The following is a 26,349-nucleotide window of genomic DNA, read 5'->3' on the forward strand; positions in this document are numbered from 1 at the left end:
CAGGTGCAGATTACAACTGTGGGAAGCCATCATGAAGCATTATTAAACAAGGTATAAAAACATGGTATAAGAAGCTTGATTCAGAATCAGAATCCAACTGTTGGGTGGCTCAACATGATTAACTTCTCTCCATTCTCCTGGATCATAGCTAGGTGGTCAGGAACGAAGGTGAGAAACTATTTTTTATGTTTAAACTTTTTAAAATGTTTTTTTTTAACATTAGAGCACTTGCTATTTTATCTTAGTTTCAGGAGTTTTGGGCAAGGGAGAAATTAAAAGCTGAATGGCTTTGTTGCTCATAACCTGAGGCTATTCAAGGGTGCCAGATAAAGCTGTACCATTATTGCAATATGCTAATGAGGCGATAACTCTTGCTCCGTATTAGTTGGTTTAAGAAGCTTGTTTAGATAATTGGTGACCTACTTCAAGAAGCAACCCCTAGTAATTAAGTGCAAAAACAGCAAGATAATTATTTTTTTACTAAAAGTAGGAAGAGGCGCGAATGGAATGAAGAAAAATGTATGCAGCAATTCATTTTAAAAACTTGTAATACATCAGACTTCAGGCTCAAATGAAACATGTAGGAAATATGCTACCACGAAAACAGAGTATGTAAGCAGTTGTGTTTCTTTTTCCTACCTTGGGATAGATGTGTTGTATATGTTGTGTTTGTATCAACAATTACAGTTTTTCAAGCCAATCACTTCCAAAATTTTAATTACTGAAGGCATCTTTTTCTCGGGTCCCAGAATCTTTAACCAGTGCCCTGTTGGGGTAACACGTCAGATATATTTCTTTACCTGAACAGAAGCAGAATGACCATAGAGCGGGAGTGACATTTGGCTTCCTGCTGGCTTTCCCATTGGCTTCCTGCTGTCTTGTAGGGAACTGGGAGAGATCCTCAGAAATCTTCTTCCTTCCCTCCCGCCCTCCCTCTCTTATTTCCTCAGTATTCCCCCCTCTGTCTCTGTTCCTTCCTTCTTTCCCTTCCTCAAATTCCAGTTGGCTTTCCCATTTACTTTGCTTGAGGGAAGCTTGCAGGAAGAAAATCAGTGGGGAAGCCAGCAGGAAGTTGCAAGAGCAAGAGCATGGTCAAGGCAAGCAGGAAAATGGCTGCTTCCTGATGGTTCAGGGAATGAGAGATTACACAGAGGTGATGGTTGGGAACAGTGTGCAAGAAATGATGCATGTGTTGGGGAGCGTACATGGGTAAGTGGTATGGGTTGGGAAGGGTACATGGAGGATGCACCAGAGGTGCCCTGTGGGTCACTATTAGGTCACTAGAATAAAAAAATGCATAACTTTTCTCTGCAATTGGCTTGCAAAGAGTTGAATTCAAAATCTTCAGGTGTTGTCACTCTCATAACCTGATTATTCTCTTAATTTTACCATTTAGTAACACCACACATACACAAGCACAAAATAATAATAATAATAATAATAATAATAATAATAATAATAATAATAATAATAATAATAATAATAATAATAATGTGGGTGGGAAACTGTCACAGAACATTGAGAATTAGGATCACATGACCACAACAGTGACCTGGTAGCTTGAAACAGCCACAACATCTCTAAATTTCATTCCTTCCAGAGTAATGCAAATTAGCCTATTTGAGATACATTTGTTGACAAAGTTTTGCCCTTTGTTTCACCATTTCGCCCAATTATAGAAAGGAGAGTTTTAATAGTGTACAGATTTTTGCAGGCACATTCAAGGGTATTAAAAATGGAGTTCTTCTTAATGCAGTTATGCCTAGAAGCAGAAATGGCATCAGTTGAATCCAAACTATGGCTTTTATTTATTGATTTCTACTAAGATTATGCTTCAGGCCCAACCTATTGATTTCTTCTAAAATTTCAGGATTGTTTCAGTGGTGGATTGCCCCCGGTTCAGACCGGTTCGCAAGAACCGGTAGTAAAACTGGTGGAAGGCCCCGCCCACTGCCCCAGATGTCATTATTGGCGATCTACGCACGTGCAGAACCTTCTGTGATGCGCAGAAGCAAGCCGCGTGTGAGAACGAAGAGTGCGCGCGCAATCCCATTGCGAACTGGTAGTAAAGGTAAGTAGAACCCACCCCTGGATTGTTTGTAGATCCATGGCTTCATTTTATTTGCTTCAAAACCATGCTGATAGTCCTTGTTCAGAAATCATTCAGCAACTGTTTGAACTTAACAATGGTGTTGAATAATGGGACCTGAGCCATTCCTTGTTGTTGCAGTTGAGTGTCCCCACCATCACATGATCACAATTCAGATATGGGATTCACCTAACAATAGCAAGGGGGACTGCTGCAAATGCTATCATAAGTCAGCATAGTCATGTGGCATAGTGGTTAGAATGCAGTATTGCAGGTTAATTCTGCCCACTGCCAGCAGTTTAATCCTGACAGGCTCAAAGTTGACTCAGCCTTCCATCCGAGATCAGTAAAATGAGGACCCAGATTGTTGGGGAGCAATATGCTGACTCTGGAAACCACTTAGAGAAGGCTGGAAACCACTGTGAAGCAGTATATAAGTCTAAGTGCCATTGCTATTATGCTTTACAATCTTATCACTTCACAACAGAATTGCAGGTCCCAATTACCAAAGTTAAGCAAGAACTACCTATACAGATTTAGATTAGAGCCCAGAGATCTACTGGTGGTGTGGGGTAGGTTGGAAAGGAGGCCTGGGGATATGGGAATGTGTAAGAGGTGCTTTGTAGATCAGGGACAGAGCATGGGGAGCAGTGCAGGTTAGGAAGGTTGTGTGGATGTGCACAAGAGGTGCTGTGCAGGTTGGGAAAGGCATGCAGGGGATGTGCAGGTGAGTTGGCACAGATTGGGAAGGGGGTTTGGGTGGGGTGGTATGAATATAGTAAAACATAAGATACTATATTTTGAATATGAAAACTGTTTTGCAAGACCTAAGGGACCACATATACATTTAAGAAAGAAAATAAACACTTTTTGTTTAATTGGATAACCCCAAACTGTATGAAATTAATGTTTTCTTTTGGCTAAATGTAACATTTTCCATCTGCGGTTTGAGAAAGTTTGAGAAAGCTAGTATAGGAGAAACTCATGATGTCTCTCACGGGCCACAGAGAAGCAGACCATAAACCATTGTTCTGTGGATTTTATAGGGATAAAGGTAGCAGTTGAATTACCCACATAGAAAGTCTAAATTCTACAAAGCTTATTTACTGAGGGATCAAATTATACTTCTTACAGTGAACTGTTAGCTGTTGAACAGCTTGGTGGTTAGGAAAAAGTAAGGGAGGGTGTCAAAATTATTTGAGTTTCAGGACTGTATATAAGTATGTATGTTTTGATATACTACTAGGTTTTTTTTTAATGGCTTAAAGTCTTTGTGTACATTTTGTTCTTTTTGTCATGGCTTGCAACTAAGCAAATAGGTTTTTCTTTATTTATTTACATAAGTCACCCAGTCAATGTGATCTTTTGAAAATGTTATTTTGACTTGTGATATGCCAAGTGCATCAATTGAAGCTAGAACATTTATTTGAGAAGCTGATCTCTAAATGCAGTTTAGACTATCATCAAGAGAAAAATAAACATGCAACCTTAAGCAGAGCGGAGAACAACCTGTGACTCAAAGGTGCCTGTAGCTGTGGATTCTTGCTGCTCTCTGAGCTTGGTTGTTTGCTTGCCCACTTTTTATTACCTGACTAAGTAACATCATCAGTGTTAGGGAGTGTAGCTCCCCGTGTCTTCCCAGTGCTGGTGGGTTGTGGTTTTCCTCTAACTAGTTTCTTGATTAAGTTATTGTTTTTTCCTTGATTGTCTGCTGTTAAACCCTGCTTATCTGGAGAGGATGTATTTTGAGAAATCTGCAAACAAATAACCAAACTTAGAGAGCACTAAAGAGTCCACAGTTTAACCCTGAACTACATACATTCCATTGAAACTTCATGTAGCTGTCAAGACCCCAGCTTCAGATTTCCCATGTACTCCCAAGTTGAAGCATTGAAATAATCATAATTCAAAATGTCACAATTTCTTTTGATCCCTCTTTCCCTTCTTTCTTTTGAAAAAAAAAGGGGGGGTTAAAGTATTATATCTCTACGGAGATTCTCAATCATTCAGTTCATGGTTGTCTCAAAGGTGCTTTTTCAAAAGGCAATTGGATTTTTTTTTTCCCTTGAGGAAGAAGATGTTTCACTTCTCATCCAAGAAGCTTCATCAGTTCTGGCTGGATGGAGGTGGGGGGGAATTATTTCTTACAGGATGTTGGAAGGAGTGGAGAGATTATATTTCTTTGCAGTCATCTGGTTGTTAGCACTCTCTCTGAGAGCCGTTGAGGCCACTTGGGGGTTTATCAGTGCCATCTAAGGGTTTATCTGTTTATTGTATTTCAGTAAAGTTTAAGAAACCATTTTATCCCTTAAATTTAAAATATTACCTCATGTCAGTGAGCTGGTTCCAAATTTCAGGCGAGTAATTTAGGAGTTTCACTGAAATCAATGGAATTTCAGGCAGCCGTGACTAATTTAAAACATTGATTTCTCCATTGAGTCCATATGAAACAGGGCCAATTTGCATCCTCCCCACATTCACACTGAAAATAATTTTTCCAAATTCGAATACTAGAAATGAAGTAATGATAAAAACAAAGCAATTCATCAAACATTTGCATTCTTTCCCCATTTCTGTCCTTTATGGTTCACCTCCTATATATCCTTTGCTCATCCTACCATTTATTGTAAGCTGACCAGCTATGACAAGCCACACACCTTTTCTTTATGAAACTTCAAGTCTATGACACAATAACTTCAGATGGTACATTACACTGTCCTCAACAAAACTCACATGCGTCTCCTCTGTCAGCAACGTGAGGGTGGAAATACAAATTAATGAGAATAAAAGCTTTTGAGTTTGAAGGTAAAAGATGCCAGCCAATACATAAAATGTCAATGCAAATGTGGATATCTTCAGGCAAGTGCTGCAAATCACTAAAAGTGGCCAGCGTTTTCGAAGCACAAAAGCAGCCAAACGGTTTCAGCTCAGTTGTTCTAGAACGAGTATATTGTTTTTTATTGTTTTAAAATGTTTTAGTGTTTTAACCGTAATATTTTTTTTTAATTGTAAGCTGCCCAGAGTTGACTGAGATGGGCATCTATGGAAATTGAATAAATAGATAAAAATAAATTTCATCAGTTAGTCATTATGATCATGAATATTTGGAAGAGGGGGGATTGGAATTAAGAGTCCAATGTATGTGGATGACATTGATTTGTCTTATCACTGTGATTTCATTTGATTACTGAACCATATGTCAATCTCTTGGCCTTAATAGGAAATGTAGTGTTTTCTCTCACTTTCTTCTGTCTTTACTTATTTACTAAAATAGTTTTTTATACTGCTTTTCCTTCAGGATAGTTACTGATAGCAATAGCAATAGCTCTTAGACTTATATACTGCTTTACAGTGCTTTACAGCCCTCTAAGCAGTTTAGAGAGTCAGCATATTGCCCCCAACAATCTGGGTCCTCATTTTACCCACCTTGGAAGGATGGAAGGCTGAGTCAACCTTGAGCCTGGTAAGATTTGAACTGCCAAATTGCAGCCAGCCAGCAGTCAGCAGAAGTAGCCTGCAGTACTGCACTCTAACCATTGTGTCACTGTGGCTCAAAAGTCCTTGACTTGCAACCACAACTGGGACCAGAATTTCAGTTGATATGCAAGGTAGCTGTCGAGTCACGCTCAATTTTATGACCTCTTTCGTCATGATTGTTAAGCGAACTGCTGTAGTTGCTAAGTGAATCATTATTATTATTATTATTATTTTAATTTTATTTCTATACCGCCCTTCTCCTGCGGGACTCAGGGCGGTGTACAGCCAAGATAAAACGTTGCATATAAAATTTAAAAACAATTTAAAAAACAATTAAATAATTTCGGCCCAAGATATTAAAAACAACCCAATCAAAACCAAATTCAATTAAAACTGAGAGGATGGGATCAAGCCAGCCCAGCTAGATGGAATAGGTGTATTTTCAGGGCCCAATGAAAAGTCCGGAGGTCTGATATCGTGCGTATCTCAGGGGGTAGGTCATTCCAGAGGGCGGGTGCTGTCACAGAGAAGGCTCTCCCCCTGGGGGTCGCCAGCTGACACTGTCTGGCCGACGGCACCCTGAGGAGGCCCTCTCTGTGCAAGCGAACCGGTCTTAAGCGAATCCAGCTTCCCCCATTGACTTTGCTGGTCAGAAGTCAGCTGGGAAGATCACAAATGGTGATCACATGACCCCGGAGCATTGCGATTGTTATAAATACATGTCAGTAGCCAAGCATCCAAATTTTGATCACTTGACTGAGGCGATGCTGTGACAGTCATCCGTGTGTTTGTCGTATGTCACCTTTTTTTAGTCCCATTATAACTTTGAATGGTTGCTAAACAAAATGGTCATAAGTCGAGGACTACCTGTATGTGTATGGTATTAGTTCAAAGACAGGTTCCAGATTTTATTTGAAAGATTCCAGATCTCATACCCACCCAGACCCAGTTTTCTCCAACGTTTCTACCTCTTTATTTTGCAGATAGAAAAATATTTTTGTTTTCCTTGAAGGAACGTAAAAGTTTAAAGCTTCTGAATTCTGAGGTGTTCTGTGCTATGAAATATTACTGCCAATGCACATACAAATGGAGACAGAAGATGCTCAATCTCTCCCACGAGGAATGTAAAGCATTTCTTTTGCGAGAGGAAAGCAGAAAGCAAGAGAACAAGAGATAAGCACATAAAGTCATATTGAGCTTGCAGAAACAAGAAAAATATACATGAAGGTATTCATGACTAGCTTTTTTTTTTTAAATTTGATTTATATGCCGCCCTTCTCCGAAGACTCAGGGCGGCTTACAATGCGTTAAGCAATAGCCTTCGTACTTTTGTATATTTATACAAAGTCAGCTTATTGCCCCCACAATCTGGGTCCTCATTTTACCTACCTTAGAAAGGATGGAAGGCTGAGTCAACCTTGAGCCTGGTGAGATTTGAACTTGCAGTAATTGCAGGCAGCAGATGTAAGTGGATGTTAATTAGTCTGCTGAGCCACCAGAGCTCCTGGTGGCTCAGCAGACTAATCCCATAAGAATTTATATTGGTAGATTTGCAAAAATGAAGTTTAACTCTTCATGCACAAAATAAATGAAAGGAAGGAAGGACGACTCTAAAAACCATTAGTTATGCCTTCCCCATTCCCTCCCAAGCTCTGGAATTCTCTGCCTAGCAATAGCCATAAGGGTAATTGTGAGTGTCATGCATGTGAATGACTGTATATGTCATTTGGGGTTATTTGTACTTTATTTACAAAATAAAGAACCCTGTAGGGCAGGGGTGTCAAACTGGTGGCCCGTGGGCCAGATGTGTCACATGCAGGCCACACCCACCCCGGCTCCGCATACGCAAAAAACGTCGTGATACACCACATGACACGATTGTGTTTGACACCCATGCTGTATGGAATACATCACAATTTTGTTCCCTATTTCACACTGTTTTAATAACAGTTTGAGGCTTACCCTATTGTTCAAACTTCAATCACGTTATGGATTTACACACAGTGGAAATTGTAGCCATGTCTGCACAAATCCCAAATTGGAACTATTTCAAGTGGTACATCTCTCCAACCTTGATTAAACGCAGTTTGTGAGAGAAAATGGTGGTATGTGCATTAACTGAGTTTCTGAGCTTAACCTAACTACAAGCAGGTTTTCCTGACCATAAAATCCACTGATTATTTGCTGACGTACAAATTCTGATTTTGCAAAAGAGCCAGTTTACATATTCAGATGCCAATAATTTGGAGCGTCATCATAAATATGTGATGTTCCTAAACTGCAGGAACTAATTATGAGTTTCATCACTACAGATCCAAGATCTTTGATTGGAATCACCCACATATTGATGCAAATCAATAACTGTAGAACAACTATGAAGTGTGTAATGACCCTTATCAAACCTTCTATAAAAGACTATTATGTCCTATGATCTATGGTAGCTTTATTTATTGCAATATCTATTTTGGAATTACAGCTTAATGTGTGAACTTTAGGAACTATTCGTTTTAAAGTATAGACTTCAACTCCCAGAATTTGTTAACTCTACCATGTTGGCCAAGGAATTATAGGAGTTGAAGTCAACACATCTTAAAGTTGCCAAGATTTAAAAACGTTGGTTTAACTAAGTATTAAGTCAACTCTGATAGCATATAATCTTGGTTTTTCAACGATAGACAAAATAATCATGAAATGAACACATCATTGAATTAAAACTATTAAAGAAAGAAAATGGAGCTGATTTTCCAAAAAGCAACAGCATATAACACAAAGTGAGCCAGCTGCTGTAATTATTTATCCGCTAGCATTATGCAAATTTAAAAAACAGAAGGCAATTTTCAATTAAGTGGTCATGCACCATCTGTCCATGGCCATGTTTTTTAATCAGACTGAAATGTTGTTTGCCTGCTCTTTATGATGTATGTGACTTGATAAGTAATATGAAAATAAAATTCTAAGATGATACAATAGGAACTTCCCATTGTGACATACAATGAGCTAAATCCATTGTTGCAGAAACAACGTTGCAGAATTGAGATTGCTTGGTGGAATGGGAGGGGGGAGCAACTCTTCTCCCAAGTTTCTTCCAGAGACCTCCCCACCCCATAGAAATTAATTGATTGATTGACTAGGGAGGGAGAGCTGTTCCCATCCAATTGGATACCACCAAATGACTGGAATCTTCTGGATATTGTGGACACATATGGAGATTTTTGTTCTTCCTACCTTAACATAAAATTGTGTTGCACTGCCAGATCTCCTAGCTGTCTTATTTCAGAGAAGCCTAACAGTATTTTATTGCTAGCCTTCCCAAGGTAGACGGAGCCAGAGGAGTATGCAAAACTGTTAAACTTCGTGCCTCTCAAGGCAAACATGCCTATTATTCTCAGAGACTCTTCCCATCCTGCTTACAATCTTTTTGGACTGTTGCCTTCTGGCAGAAGATACAGAACAATTAAAACTCGGACCACACGTTTTCTGAATAGTTTTTATCCCAGAGCTATAATTGCACTCAACAATGAACTAAAGAGTCACCATCGGTGAGCTGTTGGACAATATTACTTGGTCTGTTGTGTGGATGTTTGGGTGGTTTAGGGGTGGGGAATTGTGGTGGGTGGGAGTGTGTTTGGGAATTGTTATGTGTGTTGGGCCTGGTCTTTGGGTGTTAAGTGAATTTTGTTGTATGGGTATACTGTCTATACACGTACAATGACAATAAAGTTGTTGTTGTTGTTGTTGTTGTTGTTATGATGATAGGCTGGCTTACTCAAGTCACAAAACGAGCTTCTCCAGTTAAGATTTGAACCTATTTCTCCTCAGCTGAAGTCTGAGCTCCTCATAGAATGGCATTCTGGATATTGCTGAACTTCAATTCCCAGCATCCCTAGGAAGGATGAGCAATGTAAGGTATACAGGTAGTTCTCGACTTACAGCAGTTCACTTAGTGACCGTTCGAAGTTACAACAGCACTGAAAAAAGTGACTATGTGATCATGTGATCAAAATTCAGACGCTTGGCAACTGACTCATTTTCATGACGGTCACAGTGTCCCAGGCTCATGTGATCACAACTTTCTGACAAGCAAAGTCAGTGAGGAAAGCCAGATTCACTTAAGAACCGTGTTACTAATTTACCAACTGCAGTGGGATTCACCTAACAACTGTGGCAAGAAAGTTGGTTAAATGGGGCAAAAATTCATTTAACAAATGTTTCACTTAGCAACAGAAATGTTAGGCTCAATTGTGATTTTTAAGCCAAGGACGACCTGTACTTAGCTTGGATATTTACAGCGAAGGCGACTGGTGAAATGTGCATGGCATCATCACACAAATACAATGTGTATTTTTATTAGTGGCCTTTAAGGATAGAAAGAATATCGACACTTTTAAAGGTTGGGGTTAGAGAAAACAGCAGACAAGACAGCTTGACAAGAAAACAAACAAATGCACCACAAAACAATTAATTTAGATTTCTCTGTATTTTTGCAGGCTGCCTGCTAAACCCTGAATTCAGCCATTTGCATAGTCCTAGATTACACATTTTAAAACCTCTGCAGAAATTCCCGTCGCTCAGTACAAAATGTAAGCAAGAACACTCACACTCGCCGAGGAAAATTGTTCATGTCAAAACTTTTATTAGTGTTGAGGTAGCCTTCCTTCTTGTAAAGAAGTTGGGTGAGATATTTGCAGAGTTGCCCTGCTGAAGTTTCGGTTTTATTGACATTGGTAACAACAACAAGCAGAAGAGCAGCAAGCAAATACATAGTTCTCAGTATCGTCATTGTCATCCAGCAGCCAAAGTCAATGGCAGCAGTTATGATGGGGGGGGGGAAGCGTTTGAAGGGACCCGAAGGGCTGGTGCTTTGTTAATTCATGGGGAGGAGGGAACATGAAAAGAAGATCATGTGGGGGAGCTGGGTTCTGTATAAATTTTTTCTCTGGCCCATAGTATAAAATGAGGCTATTAATGGTACATATGGCTTGCTTAGGGTGAAATGGGGGCTGGCAGGAAGCCGCAGCAGCAAATGCACAGTAAGCGGTAGCGAAATTTGCTAATAGTGCCTCATGTTTGCCACTTACTGCTTCTCCCCTAGTGCTGTGAGAGAGAGCTCCTTTAACCATCCTGATTTAGTTGGGTTGCTGAAGCGTCTCGTCAACAATACATGGATTCATTTGGCTGTGCTTAGTGCCCGAGGTAACCAGATAGGTCCAGTCACAGATGGGTCTTCGAAGAGACTAGAGATGCATGTTCTAAATGAGGGAGACAAACACACACAACACACACACATATATATATAAACATTAATGCTTGGTTTCTTCAAAATCAACTTTTTATACACAAGTCAATGATGTGCTTGGAAACAATACGTTGGCATGCTAATAGCAATAGCACTTAGACTTAAATACAGCTTCACAGTGCTTTATAGTCTTCTCTAAGTGGTTTACAGAGTTAGCATATTGCCCCAACAATCTGGGTCCTCATTTTACTGACCATGGAAAGATGGAAGGATGAGTCTCAACCTTGAGCCAGTCAGGATCGAACTGCTGGCAGTTGGCAGAATTAGCCCATAATACTGCATTCTAACCACTATGCCACCCCGGCTCTAATGGGGTTCTAATCATTCCTTGTGTCCCTAAAGAATAGGAATATCCCACAGTCTTCCTTCCTTCCTTCTAGTTACTTAATGCCTGGATTTTAGAGGTTACACAAGGTTTTTTTCCTCCTTAAGAATACAATGATTCAGAGAGGCTACAGTAGCTAAAATGCTGTTTTAGAATAATATTATAATGAAACCGTTCAGCACTGATCTGCTCCCCTTCACTTTCCCCACAAAATAATGCAGTATAGTCAAAAATCAACTATGAAATATTAGATCAGATTATGCTGTTCAAAGTCAGATAAAGGGGCATTTGCAGAAGCTTGCTGCTTTCATTATTCTGACAAAAACAATGTTGCAGCATTCCACTGCAAGCTCTGTTTTTTTGCAGGATGTGTGTGTGAGACATTTGCTACACACCCAGAAAAAGAGGAGACTTTTATCACAATACTGTTATTTTGTTAGGAAAACCTTTCCCCGCTGTGAATACTACTGATCAGACGTCTTCCAATTCACATGCTGTTTGGGTATAAAGAATCTTTCCTGGTTCTATTTTTCACCAACTACCAACTATGTATGAGGGACAACAAGAAGAAAGAATTGAGGAATGAACAGAAAACATGTTTAGGTCTCCTATGCCTTGTCCCTTACTCATTTGATACTAAGCTCTTAGGCTCCAAATCATGATGCTTATGTTGAATGGAGCGGGAGGATGGGAATAAAGTTTTGCACACTTCTGTAAACAAAAGAATTCCCTATGCCACTAGGCTCAAAATTCTCGGTTTGGATAACTTAGAACTGTGTCACTTGCAGTCAGACCTAGGTATTGCATACAAAATTATACATAATAATGTTTTACCTGTAAATGACTTTTTCTGTTTTAATCGCAGTAAGACGTACACAAACAACTGCTTTAAACTCAATGTAAATAGTTCTAAACATGACTGTAAAAATATGATTTCTGAAATAGAGTTGTCAAAGTCTGGAATGCCCTACCTGATTAAGTTGTCTCAGCTACAAATTTTCACAGTTTCAATCACAAATTGACTTCCATGGACCTTACTTCATACTTAAGTGGTCAGTAGAGGGGTGGTGGTGCATAAGTGCACTAACGTGCCTATCGTCCCTATCATTGTATTTTTATTCTCTTATTCTTGTTCTCATTTTTGTTTGCCAAATTCCAATAAATAAATAAAAAATAAATAAATAAGTATGCTCCTAATGTTGCCTGTCTGGAGGGGGAAATCAGAGAGCCACTGAATCCTATCGAGAAAATTTAGGCACAGTTTCATTCATGATCATTTGAAACATGTCCCAGGGTGGTATTTATATTAAGAATTTCACATTTTTCCAAACGACTTTCATTGGTCAAATAACCCCATCCAAAGGTTTTTAATATTGGATCTATGCTGTGTGATCATCATTGCTTCTCATGCTGGAAAATGCTTTCAAATTTTATCGATTTCAGGATGAGAATTCAACGGAGGCTTAATTGTTCCCACTGAAATTCATGGAACTTTAAAAATGTTTTCTCCTGACCTGCAATATCCTGCTTGACTGACTGCAGCTACAGCACAATATTAGGAATCTTATAGGCTTTCTGTTTTGTTTTGTTTTGAAGTCAGTTCACCAATGGACTTTCCAGTTATCCAGTGACTTTGGGGGACAGAGCTACATCTGAACAAGATGAGCAGTGGCCAGGTGGATCCCTGGGCAGGCTTGATTCTGCACAACATCCCTACAATGTCATTGCCACAGAAAAACCTGCAAGAAGAGCTTTTTGGAAGAACCTCTTGGGAGCAGTGATCTACCGGGATATAGATTATTGCTCTTGAGTAGTCTTTCTTTTACAACTATGGTCAGAACCTAAAACTTCCAATATTTGCTTTGAGACTTAAATGCTGGCATAACCAGCCTCTTGTATTTTCTCTGTTTTATCTACAAAACTTACCCAGCTACCTGGAAGCTCTGACACTTAATACTTCAATCTGAGAATGCTTTACTGCTTCATCCACAGGTCCTTGACTATTGAACAAAACTGTGTGTGCCTTAAAATCTTAGACTGGGCATTGTGTGCATCTGCCTTTAGCTTGAACATTCTAGGCTGATGTAACGTTAACTTTGGGCTGTTGTTCTTTGCAGACTCAAGACCTGGGCTAAAAAAACCAAAACTATGCATTTAGTATAGACAAAGTAATATCTGGCTATGTTTATGTACCTACTAAGAAACTGAAAAGAGAATTTAACCAAGTTAAATGAAATGGAAAGGACGTATAAAAATAATGACAATAATAATTGGGAAGGACTCAATAACTAGACAAAAATGCCAAGTTAAAGCCCAACATCTGGCTAACTCTGCAACCAACCATAATAATATTCCTCGGGCTAATATACCCCAATGAATTTGGTGAAAAACTACTTACATTGTAAGTTTTAAAGCAAACAGCAAATGCAAGAGGCTAATGCACCACAGTGGCATGCAGTTTGTTGGTTTACTGCTGTGGTTCTACACTGTCTGACGTTCCTTACACCTCCTGGTTGCATTGGAAAAGCTTCCAATGATGTGTGACTTAGCGCTTCAATGAAAATATCCAATGCAAAGCACAGTTCATTGTGGGAGACAAAGATTAAAGTTCTCTCACTTAGTTTCAGACATGAATCAGAGTGCCCTGCTTTTGAACTTCAAATTTAAAAAGCCATTTAGGCCATAACCATAGCCCACTGAACAAATTGGGACCTAATTTTAGACTTGTCATCAGCCATGAGAATTTCAAAGCAATTTTCCAATTTATCCTAATGGTCAATTTTGGCTCTTGTAAGTGCTGATTCAATCGAGTGCAAAACTCTGCTATCAGTCAAAGCTTCACAGACTGCATAAAGTACACATCATGTGTGACATTTATTTAAAACTAAGTTCTCAAAGTCATAGGAAGGGTGATATGTCTAAATTTCCACATCCCACCTTTTTATTAGAGAATCCCCCGGAAACTCTAAACGTCTAAAAAATAAATCTCATCTTTTAAAAACCTACAGCAATATTTATGGTATGCCAGCCACTTATTTTTCTTCCCTTTTTGTCTCTATTAGTTGTCATGCAGAATGATAGCCTTTATTAATGTTTAGACATGTAAGGTACTTAATCTAAGTAAATGTTAAGAAAAATACTGGGAAAAGACAGCTTTAGACATTTAATCACATATACTTTTTTGCTCATTATATTTTGCTCACCTTAAATGGTGTTTTTAGACTTTCAGACATTAGAGACATTAAAATTTTCTAAGTGTATTCATTTTCATTGAAAAAGAAAGCAACCACTAATCTCATTTTCCCCTTTTCAATAAGATTTTCAAGGCCAAGCTGTAAAAATTCTAAATGATAGCCAGATGGCAGCAAAGAGGTACAAAAAATTATAATCCTTTACTGCCTGCCACCTAGTGGTTCTCTGGGGTTTTGCACCCCAAGAGATTTATATTGGAGATTAGAAAAGTATTACTGTTCTTTATAACAAAGACTGGATATAAAAAAAATCATAGCTTTTTAAAATGCTATTATATTTTACCAATTTTAAAAAGATACTGTTTCCTTTTGGCATAGATTTTATATTTTACAAGAACAGTTTTATGCATAAATTGATCAATTATTAGGTAGGTAGGTAGGTAGGTAGGTAGGTAGGTAGGTAGGTAGATAGATAGATAGATAGATAGATAGATAGATAGATAGATAGATAGATAGATAGATAGATAGATAAGATTGATTTAACGGATTTATATCCATTTCACATACTGGAATTTTTGTCTGTTGGGTGCAGTAACTTAACTAATTAAAAGGAATGTGTATATGGACTTCCGGGTTGCTGTTTGCCGCTGCCAGATGTTCCTTTGGGATCGTCAGCTTCCATCGCCTGTTAGAGCCGCCTTCACAACGGAATGGCGGCTTGAAAAAACTCCGTTTCCATGAGGAAACGGAGATAGAGCCGGCAGGGGTGGGTAGAACTCTCTGCGGAGTCCCAAAAGTTTTTTTTTTACTTTTGGGACGGAGCGGATGAGATGCCCCGTATCCCCAGCCGCCGCTCCGGGCTTTGGGAGACCTCTGCTGATGCAGAGCCAGGCGTCAAAAGCAAGCCTGCAAATTTAACAGACTACTCAAAGAAAATGTGAGCTGGACCTGTAATATTGAACCGCAAGTATTTTACTGATTTAAAAAAAAAATTACTTAAGAGAGAGGAGGAAAAGAAAGAGGAAAAAAAAAGAAGCCTTTTAAAATGGCGTTGGCTGGAGGAGAGGCTGAAAGGGAAAGTCTTTCCGTTTTCTATTACTACAATGTAGCGGAATAAATACCACTGGCTACATTTGTAGACAAAACTTTGCTCCTGTGTCTTTTTCTCTTTTTTTTTCCCTTGGAGACCTGATATTGTTGTTGATTGGAAAGAAGTCCCCCCCCTTTTTTTTTCTTTCTTGCTTTTTTTTTTAACAAAGCCTGCCTGGGCGGAAACATGGCACTGAGACTCATAAAGTCAGATAAACAAGAAGGGGGGGGATCCCCCCACCAACAACTTAAAGGAACAAGTCTTAATTCTTCAGTCTCAGAAACCTGACTTTAATATAATAGAATTTTTTATAGAGGAGATTGAAAGAAGGGAGGAGATTGTGAATCAGCAATTTGAAAAATTTAAGCAGGAAATTAAAGAATTGGTGAAATCTAAGTTTGATTTTTTGGAGAAAAAACTCTCAAAAGTGGTTAATGGTTTTACAGGATTTATGAAACAGTTGGACACAAATACTAATGTACTAGAGTCTAAAATGGAAGAAATTCAAGATAAATTGGACAATAGAATTCAAAAAATTGAAAATGATTTGACAAACACTCAGGATAATAGCTTAGAAGAAAAACCTAAAATGGATGCTGATCAAAAGTATGGTAATGCAGAAAATCTGCAACAGAAGATTGAAAAAGAGATTTTAATGGTACAATATAATTTTACAGAATATGCGATAAGATTAAGAGGTTTGCAGGAAAATAATAGAGATGATTTAAGGAAAATATCTTCTGAATTTCTAGCTGGGATTCTAAAGGTTCAACCTGACGAAGTGTTTTGTAGGATCGACAGAGTTTATCGAATCAACTCCTGGATTGCTAAGCAAAGGCAATGGCCTAGAGATGTGGTGATTTATTTTACAGATAAGGAAATTAGGAATAATATCGTTCAAAACTCCTTCAATTCTAATTTGCAATTGTATGGAAGAAAGATTTGGATTTACAAGGAACTCCCACCTAAGATATTGATGGAAAGGAAGAAATTTGGTTTTCTGGTGAATGAGTTAAAAAAGAGAAATATCTCCTACAGGTGGGACGCCCCAGTTGGTATTATATTTAGATACCAAGGAGAAAGATATCAGTTAAATACTGTTGAAAGAGCGGAAGAATTTTATCAAAATAGGTTGAAAATGAACTTAACATCTCCAGGTATAATACAGGATAAGCAGAAGGAGCCGGAAATAAAGGTAAAATTTCGAATTACAGAGACTGTACCAGATGAATTGCCTTTGGATTTATTGGATACCCCAGCTGGACTATCTACAAATTTGAGAGAAGAGGCATCTAATCTTAATGTGATGACTTATCAAGGCAAGGATAAACATGGAAACCAATTAGGGGATATACAAGGGATAAAAAAGAAATATGAGATACAAAAGCAAAACCAACAAGACCAATCTACAAAGCAGAATAAAAACCGACCAGATGATACACACTTTATAGAAAGGGAACCAGGATGGAAACCAAACCCACAAAAAGAAAAGAAAAAAAGAAATAGGTGGCATAAAAACAGAAATTTCTAATCAGGCAACAGTGAAGCCAGTGATTTTAAAATATGAACAATTATGTGTAAACACAGAAGAGGCGACGTATTGGTTAATATCATCCTGAGGTTTGTGGCAGATCTCTGCATGGCCGTAATCTGGGGACGTGAAACGAGCCTTAAACTGATGGATTTGAATTATCCATTTTGGAATTTCTTTTTGTGTTGATAAACATATTATATTATCTTGAATCACAAGGCAAGAGAATTATGCTGGGGCATGCAGAAGATCGGGTTGTTACCCACTACGATGATGGGAATTAATAATCCTGATGAAACCCACAATTATTACTATATGGAATATAATTATAATGTCACTCGGGTGGTTGTTTTTACTTTTATACATATAAGAAGATATTTACTACTGATGGGGGCAGATATGATTGAAGATCCTGAATAAACTGTTGCACCAGTAAGCTATGTTACCCGATTATGGATGTTGGTTCTACCAATCCAGTGGAAAGACCTCAAAGAAGATACTATATGGATTATAAATTTAAAGTCATTGTCTTTTCTTTTTTTTTATTTAGATATAATGGAAAATATAGACATATATTTTTAAGAAGTGTGGGCAGTGAATCAAAGATGTTAAGAAATGTTGTGTATGGCAATTTTGCATGATAGTGGGTGAATAAGCTATTTAGTAGATTGATTAGTCTAAGAAAAGGGATTTTTAAGTGTTATATTTAGGGGAGTGGAGGAAATGGATAGAGTGGAATAAATGTTAAACTAGATTTTATGGGGAAGGCCGCTTTGGAATGTTATAGTAATATATATAGAAGATTAAATGTTAAAGTAGGACTTATCGTATAGTTTTAAAGTGGAGAAGTTATTTTATAATGTCATAGTATAATGTCTTTTTTTTTCCCTTTCTTTTCTCTTTTTTGATATGTATGGATAAAGGGGGATGTTATAATATTAATAATATTTTTAGTAAGTAAAGGTCAATATCTAGAGGAGGGAGTAAGTAATCTGTTATGAATTAGGTTTTTTTTTTGTTATGAAGAAGTCACAGGGGGGGATGGGTGGGGAGGGGGGGTTAGGGAGGGGGAGGGAGAGGGGAAAAAAAAGGGGGGAAAATTTGTATTTGAAAACTTTTTCAATAAAAAAAAAAAAAGGAATGTGTATATATCCCATAACTGTTGGATGGAATATGTGTATATCAACTTTTTGAAATTTTTGCATGCTATTTCCTATGGGTTTCTGAAGATTACAATACAAATATTAATTCATCTGAAAGAGGGAATGAATAATTGAGGATTTAGTTTAAGATGCATCATTATTTTATTCCCAGAAAATGGAAAATATACTGTATTAGGTATTTGCATATCCAGAAGAACGACTAACCAATATCTTCATCCAACTTTATGGAAGGTTCCTTGGATAAAGCAATCCAACTCATCCTCATTCTCATCATCTCCACTAGTAAAAAACACTTCACATGTTTATTTCAAAGGGGAAAGTGCAATCTAATCTCCTGTCATTCATTTTGGAAGGACAAGTCACTTAACCAGCAAGCTTTCTGTGGTCCTTGGCAGCGGTGAAATCTGGCCGGATCTATCCGGCTTGCGTGAACTGGTAGCACCGGCAGCAGGAGGCTCCACCCACCCACCGGGACGTCATTACATCCCATTTTTGACCCTCTGAGGGCGTGCATGCTCACACTCCCGAACCGGTAGCGCAGGTGCATTTCACTGCTGGTCCTTGGTGATGGTGATGGTAATCGCCATGAGGATGTTAGTTTGGTAATGAAAAGTCTCCAAGAAAACCACCAAGCTCAAAGAGCATCAAGGACCCCACAGTTCAGCCCTAAGATACATATATTCTCTTCTATTGGCAGCTTCCCTTCTACTCTTACATTCAACCTCTGGGTCAATGCGTATTTTTAATACACAGCAGCATGTATAAAATAGCAGTTTTCAAACTGTTGGTACAAATGTGTCCTTTCCCAGCTCACAGCTGCTTCCGCCTGCAAAGGAATACAGAACCTTTTTGCTTTGCTGAGAAAAATGGCGGTGTTCAGCCTTCAAGACAGCTGTGCAAACCTTGGCTGCTTTAATGCTCGGAGGACAAAGCTGCAGCTGTACTACTACGCTTGTCAAAGCACTTTTCTAAGTGTTTTGCACTGATAAATATAGACTGACAAGGACTGATAATCAGTTATACTGTGATCAGCCGCCTGCATACAGAAGTGATATATACCATTGAGTTGACTCTTAGTGGGTTTAAATAAATATATGTTTACATGGTCTGTTTAGTAAGAAATGCAAATACAAGGATTGAGGTCCACTTAAAATATGCCACAATAATGGTTGGACACCTGATTAAAAGGTCAGTGCCTTTACTACTTGAATCCAAGTAATTCAGGTAATTAAGAATAGCCCTCATTAGTCATGGATCACAAGTTAACAGAAACATGATAGCAAGCTCTAGTATTGTACCTGCAGTTTCTATGTACGGGGCCAACTACAGATTAATGCAGCAGATAAACATAAGAAATTTGTGAAAAAATAAACTATAGGTATTAATAAACTCCACTTATAATAGTTTGCTTAGCAACCATTCCAAGTTACAATGGCACTAAAAAAAGTGATCCAAAACAATTTTTCACACTTATGACCTTTGCAGCATCCCCAAGGTCATGTAATCAAAATTATCAGATACTTGGCAATGGACTCACATTTACAACTGTTGCAGTGTCCCAGTCTTTTGCGATCTTCTTACAAGCAAAGTCAATGGGGAAGGCAGATTCACTTAACAACCGTGCTACTAACTTAACAACACTGTGATTCACTTAACAACAGTGGCAAGAATGGGGCAAAACTCTCTTTAACAAATGTCTCATTTAGTAACAGAAATTCAGTTGTAGTTGTAAGTCGAGGACTACCTGAACCAAGGAAATATAATTTATCTTTATACCTATATAGTATAGTATATAAATATACTATATGTTTATACTTCTCCATGCATTTCTACCCTGGGAATAAGTCCCAACTATTGCTCCCAACACACATCCATATACAATGTCAAGAATTTCCTTTTGTTCCTTATATTTCCCACTTCTTTCAGAGAATCTCAACTCCTTCCAGCTACAACCTTCTCAGCCCCCCCTTCCCCCTAACCCATTCACTCTTCTGTATTTGTTTTTGATCTTTGGTTATTCTCTCATTATGACCAAACCACCTCAATATGTATCTTTCAGATACCTTATTTTGCATTCAGCCCAGATATATTGTGCATCCATTCATTCTTAACTCTGTCTCTTCTTGTTTTACCACACACATTGAGTATCTACTCCCACTGCTTCCAATTTTTATTGTGTTTCTGACATACCCAGTTCTTATTCCATATAATAAACGGACAGAAACCGGTGGTAATATAATGTTCACTCAACAAATATTCATGTCTTACAACATATTAAATATTATCACTACTATTTACCCACGTTTGCATGTTTTAAAGTTTCTATATCCATTTCCTCATGTTTAGCAAGGTACTAAGGTGCACATTATTATCCACTTGGTTTAGTTTTTCACCATTTACACATGATTAGTCCTTGCTTAATAACCACAATAGGCTCCAGCAAATCAGCAACTAAACTATTCAGCAATTAAGCAAGACATCATGTGATTGCAATGGGTTTGTGACTGGGGTGAAATCTACTTACCTTCCTTACGAGTTCGGAAGTGTACGTGCATGCGCAGAGGGTAAAAAACACATTACTTCCTGGTTAAAACCAGAAGTAACGGCACCCGGGTGGGTGGGCGGAGCCTCGCGCCACCATCACTACCGGTTCTCTGAACCACTGGACACAATTGCTACCGGATCGCCCAATCCGATCCGAACCGGGAGCATTTCATCCGTGGTTTGCGACCATAACTTCTGCTGTGATTGTTAATTGAATCAACCAATGTTGTGAAGCGAGACATCTTGCAACCATGACTTGCAATGTTACTGCAGGCTTCTCTATTGGCTTCTGCCTACCACAATCTGGCTGTGAAACTCCACAAGTGTCAATCACACAACTGCTGGGACCCTGCAACTGTTGTAAATATGAGGACGGGTTGTAAAGTTATCAGCCCCGTCATAATTCTGAATGGTTGGTAAAGAGGACAGCAGTTAAGTGAGGATTACACGTATCTTTTACAATTGTTTATTTTCCTTGTGAAACCCAACTATTTAGAGTATCTGATAATTTATTTTCAATTCATACTCCTACAGTATGTTCATGCCCTCAACCAAGATAGTTCTAAAAAGTCATCAGAAGTATTCTTCATATGGTATGTATTAGTTTATTTAAATTAATATGATTTGCTGGTCTGACATCATACTTATATTTGTCTACATGAAAAAATATGCAAATATTGTCTTTTTTTCCTTTCATTTTAGAGCTGAGCTGCAGCCTACAATGCCTTTGTTTTGATGATGATGTAAAAACAAACATAACAACATGACTTAAACATTTTAAAGCTTACAAAAAAAGCAGGAATCTTGTTGGCAATCAGCAAAAGTTCCTTGTGCATCCTAAGTGATAAAAGGAAACAATACTAATGGCTATTTTGGCATCAACCAAAATAAGATCGGTTCCAAAATTATTTCTCTTACCAAGAGCTCACAATCAGCAGAAAATGTGATTGCATCAGAAGTTTCTGCATCAGGGGGAAATTTCCAAGATGTACATGATGCTATTCACTCTTTCCCTTTGTACTCAACAAACTTTATCTTCCCTACAGCAAAACAAAATGGGAGAATATGCTCTCCTCTCATGCAAATTCCTTCCAAGACAGTGTCTGGAATAGTGGAACAATCCAATATTATGGTGGCTGTTTTCTGTGGACAAATTTCAGGGACCTGAATTGGAAAAAAAGAAATGGATCCTGCACCTGCAGGAAAGGAGGAGGACGGAGGGAGAGGGGAAGGGGAAGAAGGAGGAAGAGGAAGAGGAAGAAGAGGAAGGAGAAGGAGAAGGAGAATCTTTAGCTTCTAGAATTTCAAGCTACAAATACTGTACAAGGACTTGTCCTGTACACATAACAAGGAAGTGTCTGGTTAGAAAAAGCTGATAGATGATAGCTATATTATGATATGTGATATAACTCAACCCAGACTTTTTCTTTCATGCAGTTTATGAGGGGAAACAGTGTATCTAAGTCCAATGGCCTTGCATCTATTATCACACCTCCACTTTCACATGTCTATTCTACTCCCACACATAATTGACTGTTATTCAGTCAGGTAAACTCATATTCTATCTACTCTTGGATATACAACGGTCTTTAACTTTATTAACCCAACTTCTATCCAATAACTAGCATATGCAGGAAGAATCAAACATTTAGCTTAAAGTAGACATTTTGGGGAGACCATGAGCTCACTTTGAATTTTCGGATTGGCTCATGGAGAAAAGGGCTAGCATAGAGACCTACTTACAAAATAACCGGCATTTTAAAAGACAAAATTACCAATTTACTACATGTCAAACTAGTCCTACCCTCAGAGGCATTTCATTATTCCATTATGATAATATTTCTATGTTGCAAATAAATATTATGCTCAGATTCACATTTAGCCTTACAGCATGACACCCACCTACATTTATTTGTTGTTTGTTTATTTATTAAATTTATTAAATTTATACTGCCACCTATACGCCCATGGCAACTCAAGGCGGTTTACAGAATATAAAAACCACATTTAAAAACAGTAAAAACTAATTTAAAAAATCAAATAAATTAATGTGATAATGTAATGTAAATTTTAAAATTAAAATAATCTTTTTAATTGAAAAACCCTGTTTAAACAGTGGGTATCAAGCAAAATGTCTGACAGCATACTGGTGCCCTCAAGAACCAGACTTCCTCCCTTCAATTTAAGTAGAAAAAGATTAAGTGGGTTGCAAACAACGCCTAAGGATCCTTTTAGGGCCTTCAGGAATGGGGAGAGTTGAACATTTTGGACCTATTTTGAAGTCTGTTAAGTATTGAGGGCATTAGCATTCCTAGAGCACCTCTGTACTTACAGCAGAGAGAAACATTAATTAAGAAAAGACTGTTCTATGCACACAGGCTTTTGCTATGATTTAAACGCTACATGATCAGGAATTTTAAATCCTTCATGCACACAGATGGTTTTCCTTTATGATGATGTTTCTCCTTACCTGGGGGGGGCAAAGGAACGTGACAACTGGTATGAGGCAGCCCCAACTATATTCTCATATGATTACCAATCAGAACAGAAGAAACCCGCTAACAGGGATAAAGTAAATCAGGAACTTCAAATGGAGTGTCACGCAGAGCTAATCTAAAGGAAAAAGTAATTATTTTTGTTGAAAATAATTCTGTGCAGACATCTCCTCATCCTTACTGCCCAAACATTTCTATTTCTTTAGCTTAAAAATAGAGTATTCTCAAAGTAGTTAACAAAGTTCAAGTAAAGTTTTAAAAGAATTGGTTATTTTTAGAGATTAGGGTTGCGTAACTGTGAGAGTTTTCACAAAGTGTTGTATTTTGGAGATAGTGGGGTGGGGAGAAAAATCACCCACAACTGCAGATAGTTAAACCTCTAATCTGGGTGCAGACTGAATATATACCTGCCACTTTTTCTTCTTTTTAATGACCCTGTAATCCCTTCCTTCAGGGTGGGGTCAGGGCGACCCAGTGGAGTTGAGCGTTTAAATGTATACCTGACAATAATGCAAGTAAATCTCTGCTGTAAATTTAACCCAGGCCGGCACTATTTGTGGCTCATTAAGTGAAACTTCTCAAATGTGGAGGGAGTTGGCATATTTTATTTATGTATTTATTTATCTTTTGTGTTTCTAGACTATCTTATCTCCCCCAAGGAGGGACTTTTGAAGATTTCATATTGTTAATTCTGTCTCACCTATTTAAAACTGCACAAACACATCAGTGTTTGGGCCTACACTATTAAATGCAAGTGAAAGAAAACTGCCCCTATATATAATTCTGATGAGACTGTTCAGTTTATAGGGTCATAAATGTTCAAAAAACAGTCTCATCAGAATTATACATAGGGCAGTTTTCTTTCACTTGCATTTAATAGTTTCAAAATCCCTTTTCTGGAATCGCAGTGTCTTTTCTTCTTGTAACAAACATTTTACATCTGAATTAATTATGAACTACTTTGAATGCACCACATATTTTTCTAATGTGATGATCTGATCAGCACTTCAACATTAGCAGACATTAACTCAGGTACCAATTTTTCTAGGAAGTAATGACGACACAACAGCTATTCAATCAGAATCTATTCAAAACAGCAGGCAGCATGACATGCATTACCAAATAGATGCACAAACACACATTAGTAGTCTAGGAAGAAGGAGAAAACCCAGAACTGGGCGCAACAATGAATTTTAGCATTTGCTATAATTGATAATGTAGTTTTATCATTATTTGAGATTATCCTTTAAACCATGATTGAGGAACTATGGCCCTTTTACAATCTGTGAACTTCAGCTCCCAGAATTCCTCAGCTGGAGGTAGGAATGGATAGCTGGAGGTAGGAATGGCTGAGGAATTCTGACAGTTGAAGTTCACAGATCTTAGTAAAAAAGCCATCGTTCCCCACCTCTGCTTGAAGCAAACCTTATTAACAATTGACCTATCATGACAAAAAACCTTTAGCTTCCAATTGCCTGGGATTGGACCCAAAATAAAATAATCTGTTCCTGGAAGGTTGTTACTTCCTACCTCCTAGGAAGAACATCATGGCCATCCGCTAACCAGAGAAGAGACAAAGGAAAGGAGCTGTAGCCTTGGGGCTACAGCAGGAATGACTAACCTGAAGCCTGCCTGATATTGCTGATCAGCAGCCTAGGCCATCATGAACAATGTTGACATTGTCCTGGAAGTTGTGATTGATCAACATCGCAAAAGGTACTTCACTCCTAGAGTTGAAATCAAGGAGGTGGTTTGCTTTTCTTCAGCTCTGTAGATTAGGAATGGCTTTTAAAATGGATGGATAGATAGAAGATAAACAGCACACACACATTGTGTGTGTGCATATATACAGTAATTGCCATCTTCTTTCAGCCACAATGAGGATAAAACTGATACATCTTGTACAATTAAGCATAGATGTATTCATTGCTTTCCTCTAAATTTAGAAACTGCAGCAGTGTGCGCAGTGATTTTTAGTCCTTGTTTTCAACATTTCAAGCCATCAGTGACTGTCTTCTGAAAATACTTCTGACTGCCATTTAATAGGCATTTATCTCAATACAATTTCAGAGATCCTCACAGCCCAAACAAAGGCGATTATTTCATAGCAAGGAGACTGAATAGGACTAACTCATGAAACAGTACAAAGTACAACTTTTTCAGCTCAAGGGGATGTTATCTGCAGAGATTACTGTGCAATGGCAAAAAAAACAAAAAAAACAAAAACAAAACAGGGCTAAAAAATTGTGGTTTTCAGCTGCTTTCTCAGGCTTTTGATGCTTAAAGGTTATATTTACTAATGGAGGATTCCTTGCATGGCTGGTCCCTACAGGAAAACGCTGGGTTTTTTTTAGATCTGGTTGCACTCCAGTTCAACAGAGGCTTTTAGGATTTAGGCAGTAGTGATATAAATGGCTGTCGCCATTAAAATGAATAAAGCTATCAATGCTAGGCATGGAGGGTAGATTAAATAAAAGTACCAATGATATACGTAGAATAACACAAGCCCCATGGGGTGGAGCACTTGCAATCTATGGCTATGGGGATGAAAACAGTGGCACTTTAGAAGCAGCTGGATCTCCACCTTCCTCCACTAATGTAAAGGGTGTCCTCCTGCGGGGACATTGTGCTAACCTTGTGCTTCCTGCCCTATTTGTACAATGCAGAACGACACAGTTCAAATCCTTATAAGCAGCCCATCATCTCTACTTCAGGAGCAGAGAGGAACAATTCGAGAGCAAAGGTCCTTAAAATCTAAGTAGGGATTTGATAGTGGCAATGTTTTTGTTTTTTTATTATTTTGATTTATATGCCGCCCTTCTCCAGAGACAATGCGTTAAGCAATAGCCTTCATACTTTTGTATATTTTTACAAAGTCAGCTTATTGCCCCCACAAACTGGGTCCTCAATTTACCTACCTTAGAAAGGATGGAAGGCTGAGTCAACCTTGAGCCTGGCAAGATTCGAACTTACTAATTGCAGACAACTGGAATTAAATTACAATGCATTAGTCTGCTGAGCTATCCAGGCTCAGCATGTTCTGCCTAGAACAAAATGTCTGGGTGTCAGTCATCCCAGTGTCAGGTTTCATCGCATTCTTCACAGAATTTAAGGCTAGATTGAAGATACTGCATAATGTATCAAGACC

The 26,349-nt window shown here is 38.2% G+C and overlaps 1 protein-coding gene across 2 annotated transcripts in view; it reads right to left on the bottom strand.

Annotated features, from left to right (window-relative positions):
• Positions 1-10,177: 10,177 nt before the first annotated feature.
• The window catches only part of KCNS3 (potassium voltage-gated channel modifier subfamily S member 3), a 42,098-nt gene continuing 25,926 nt past the window's right edge, over positions 10,178-26,349 (bottom strand). For both annotated transcript variants that reach the window (XM_034432152.2, XM_034432153.2), the window contains exon 4: positions 10,178-10,815. In XM_034432152.2, the coding sequence (XP_034288043.1) occupies positions 10,778-10,815 (38 nt within the window). In that variant the 3' untranslated portion in view covers positions 10,178-10,777. The remainder of the gene's footprint in view (positions 10,816-26,349) is intronic.

Source organism: Pantherophis guttatus, chromosome 1 (genome assembly GCF_059756535.1).
Source record: "Pantherophis guttatus breed Tessera chromosome 1, ASM5975653v1, whole genome shotgun sequence".
Classification (NCBI taxonomy): domain Eukaryota; kingdom Metazoa; phylum Chordata; class Lepidosauria; order Squamata; family Colubridae; genus Pantherophis; species Pantherophis guttatus.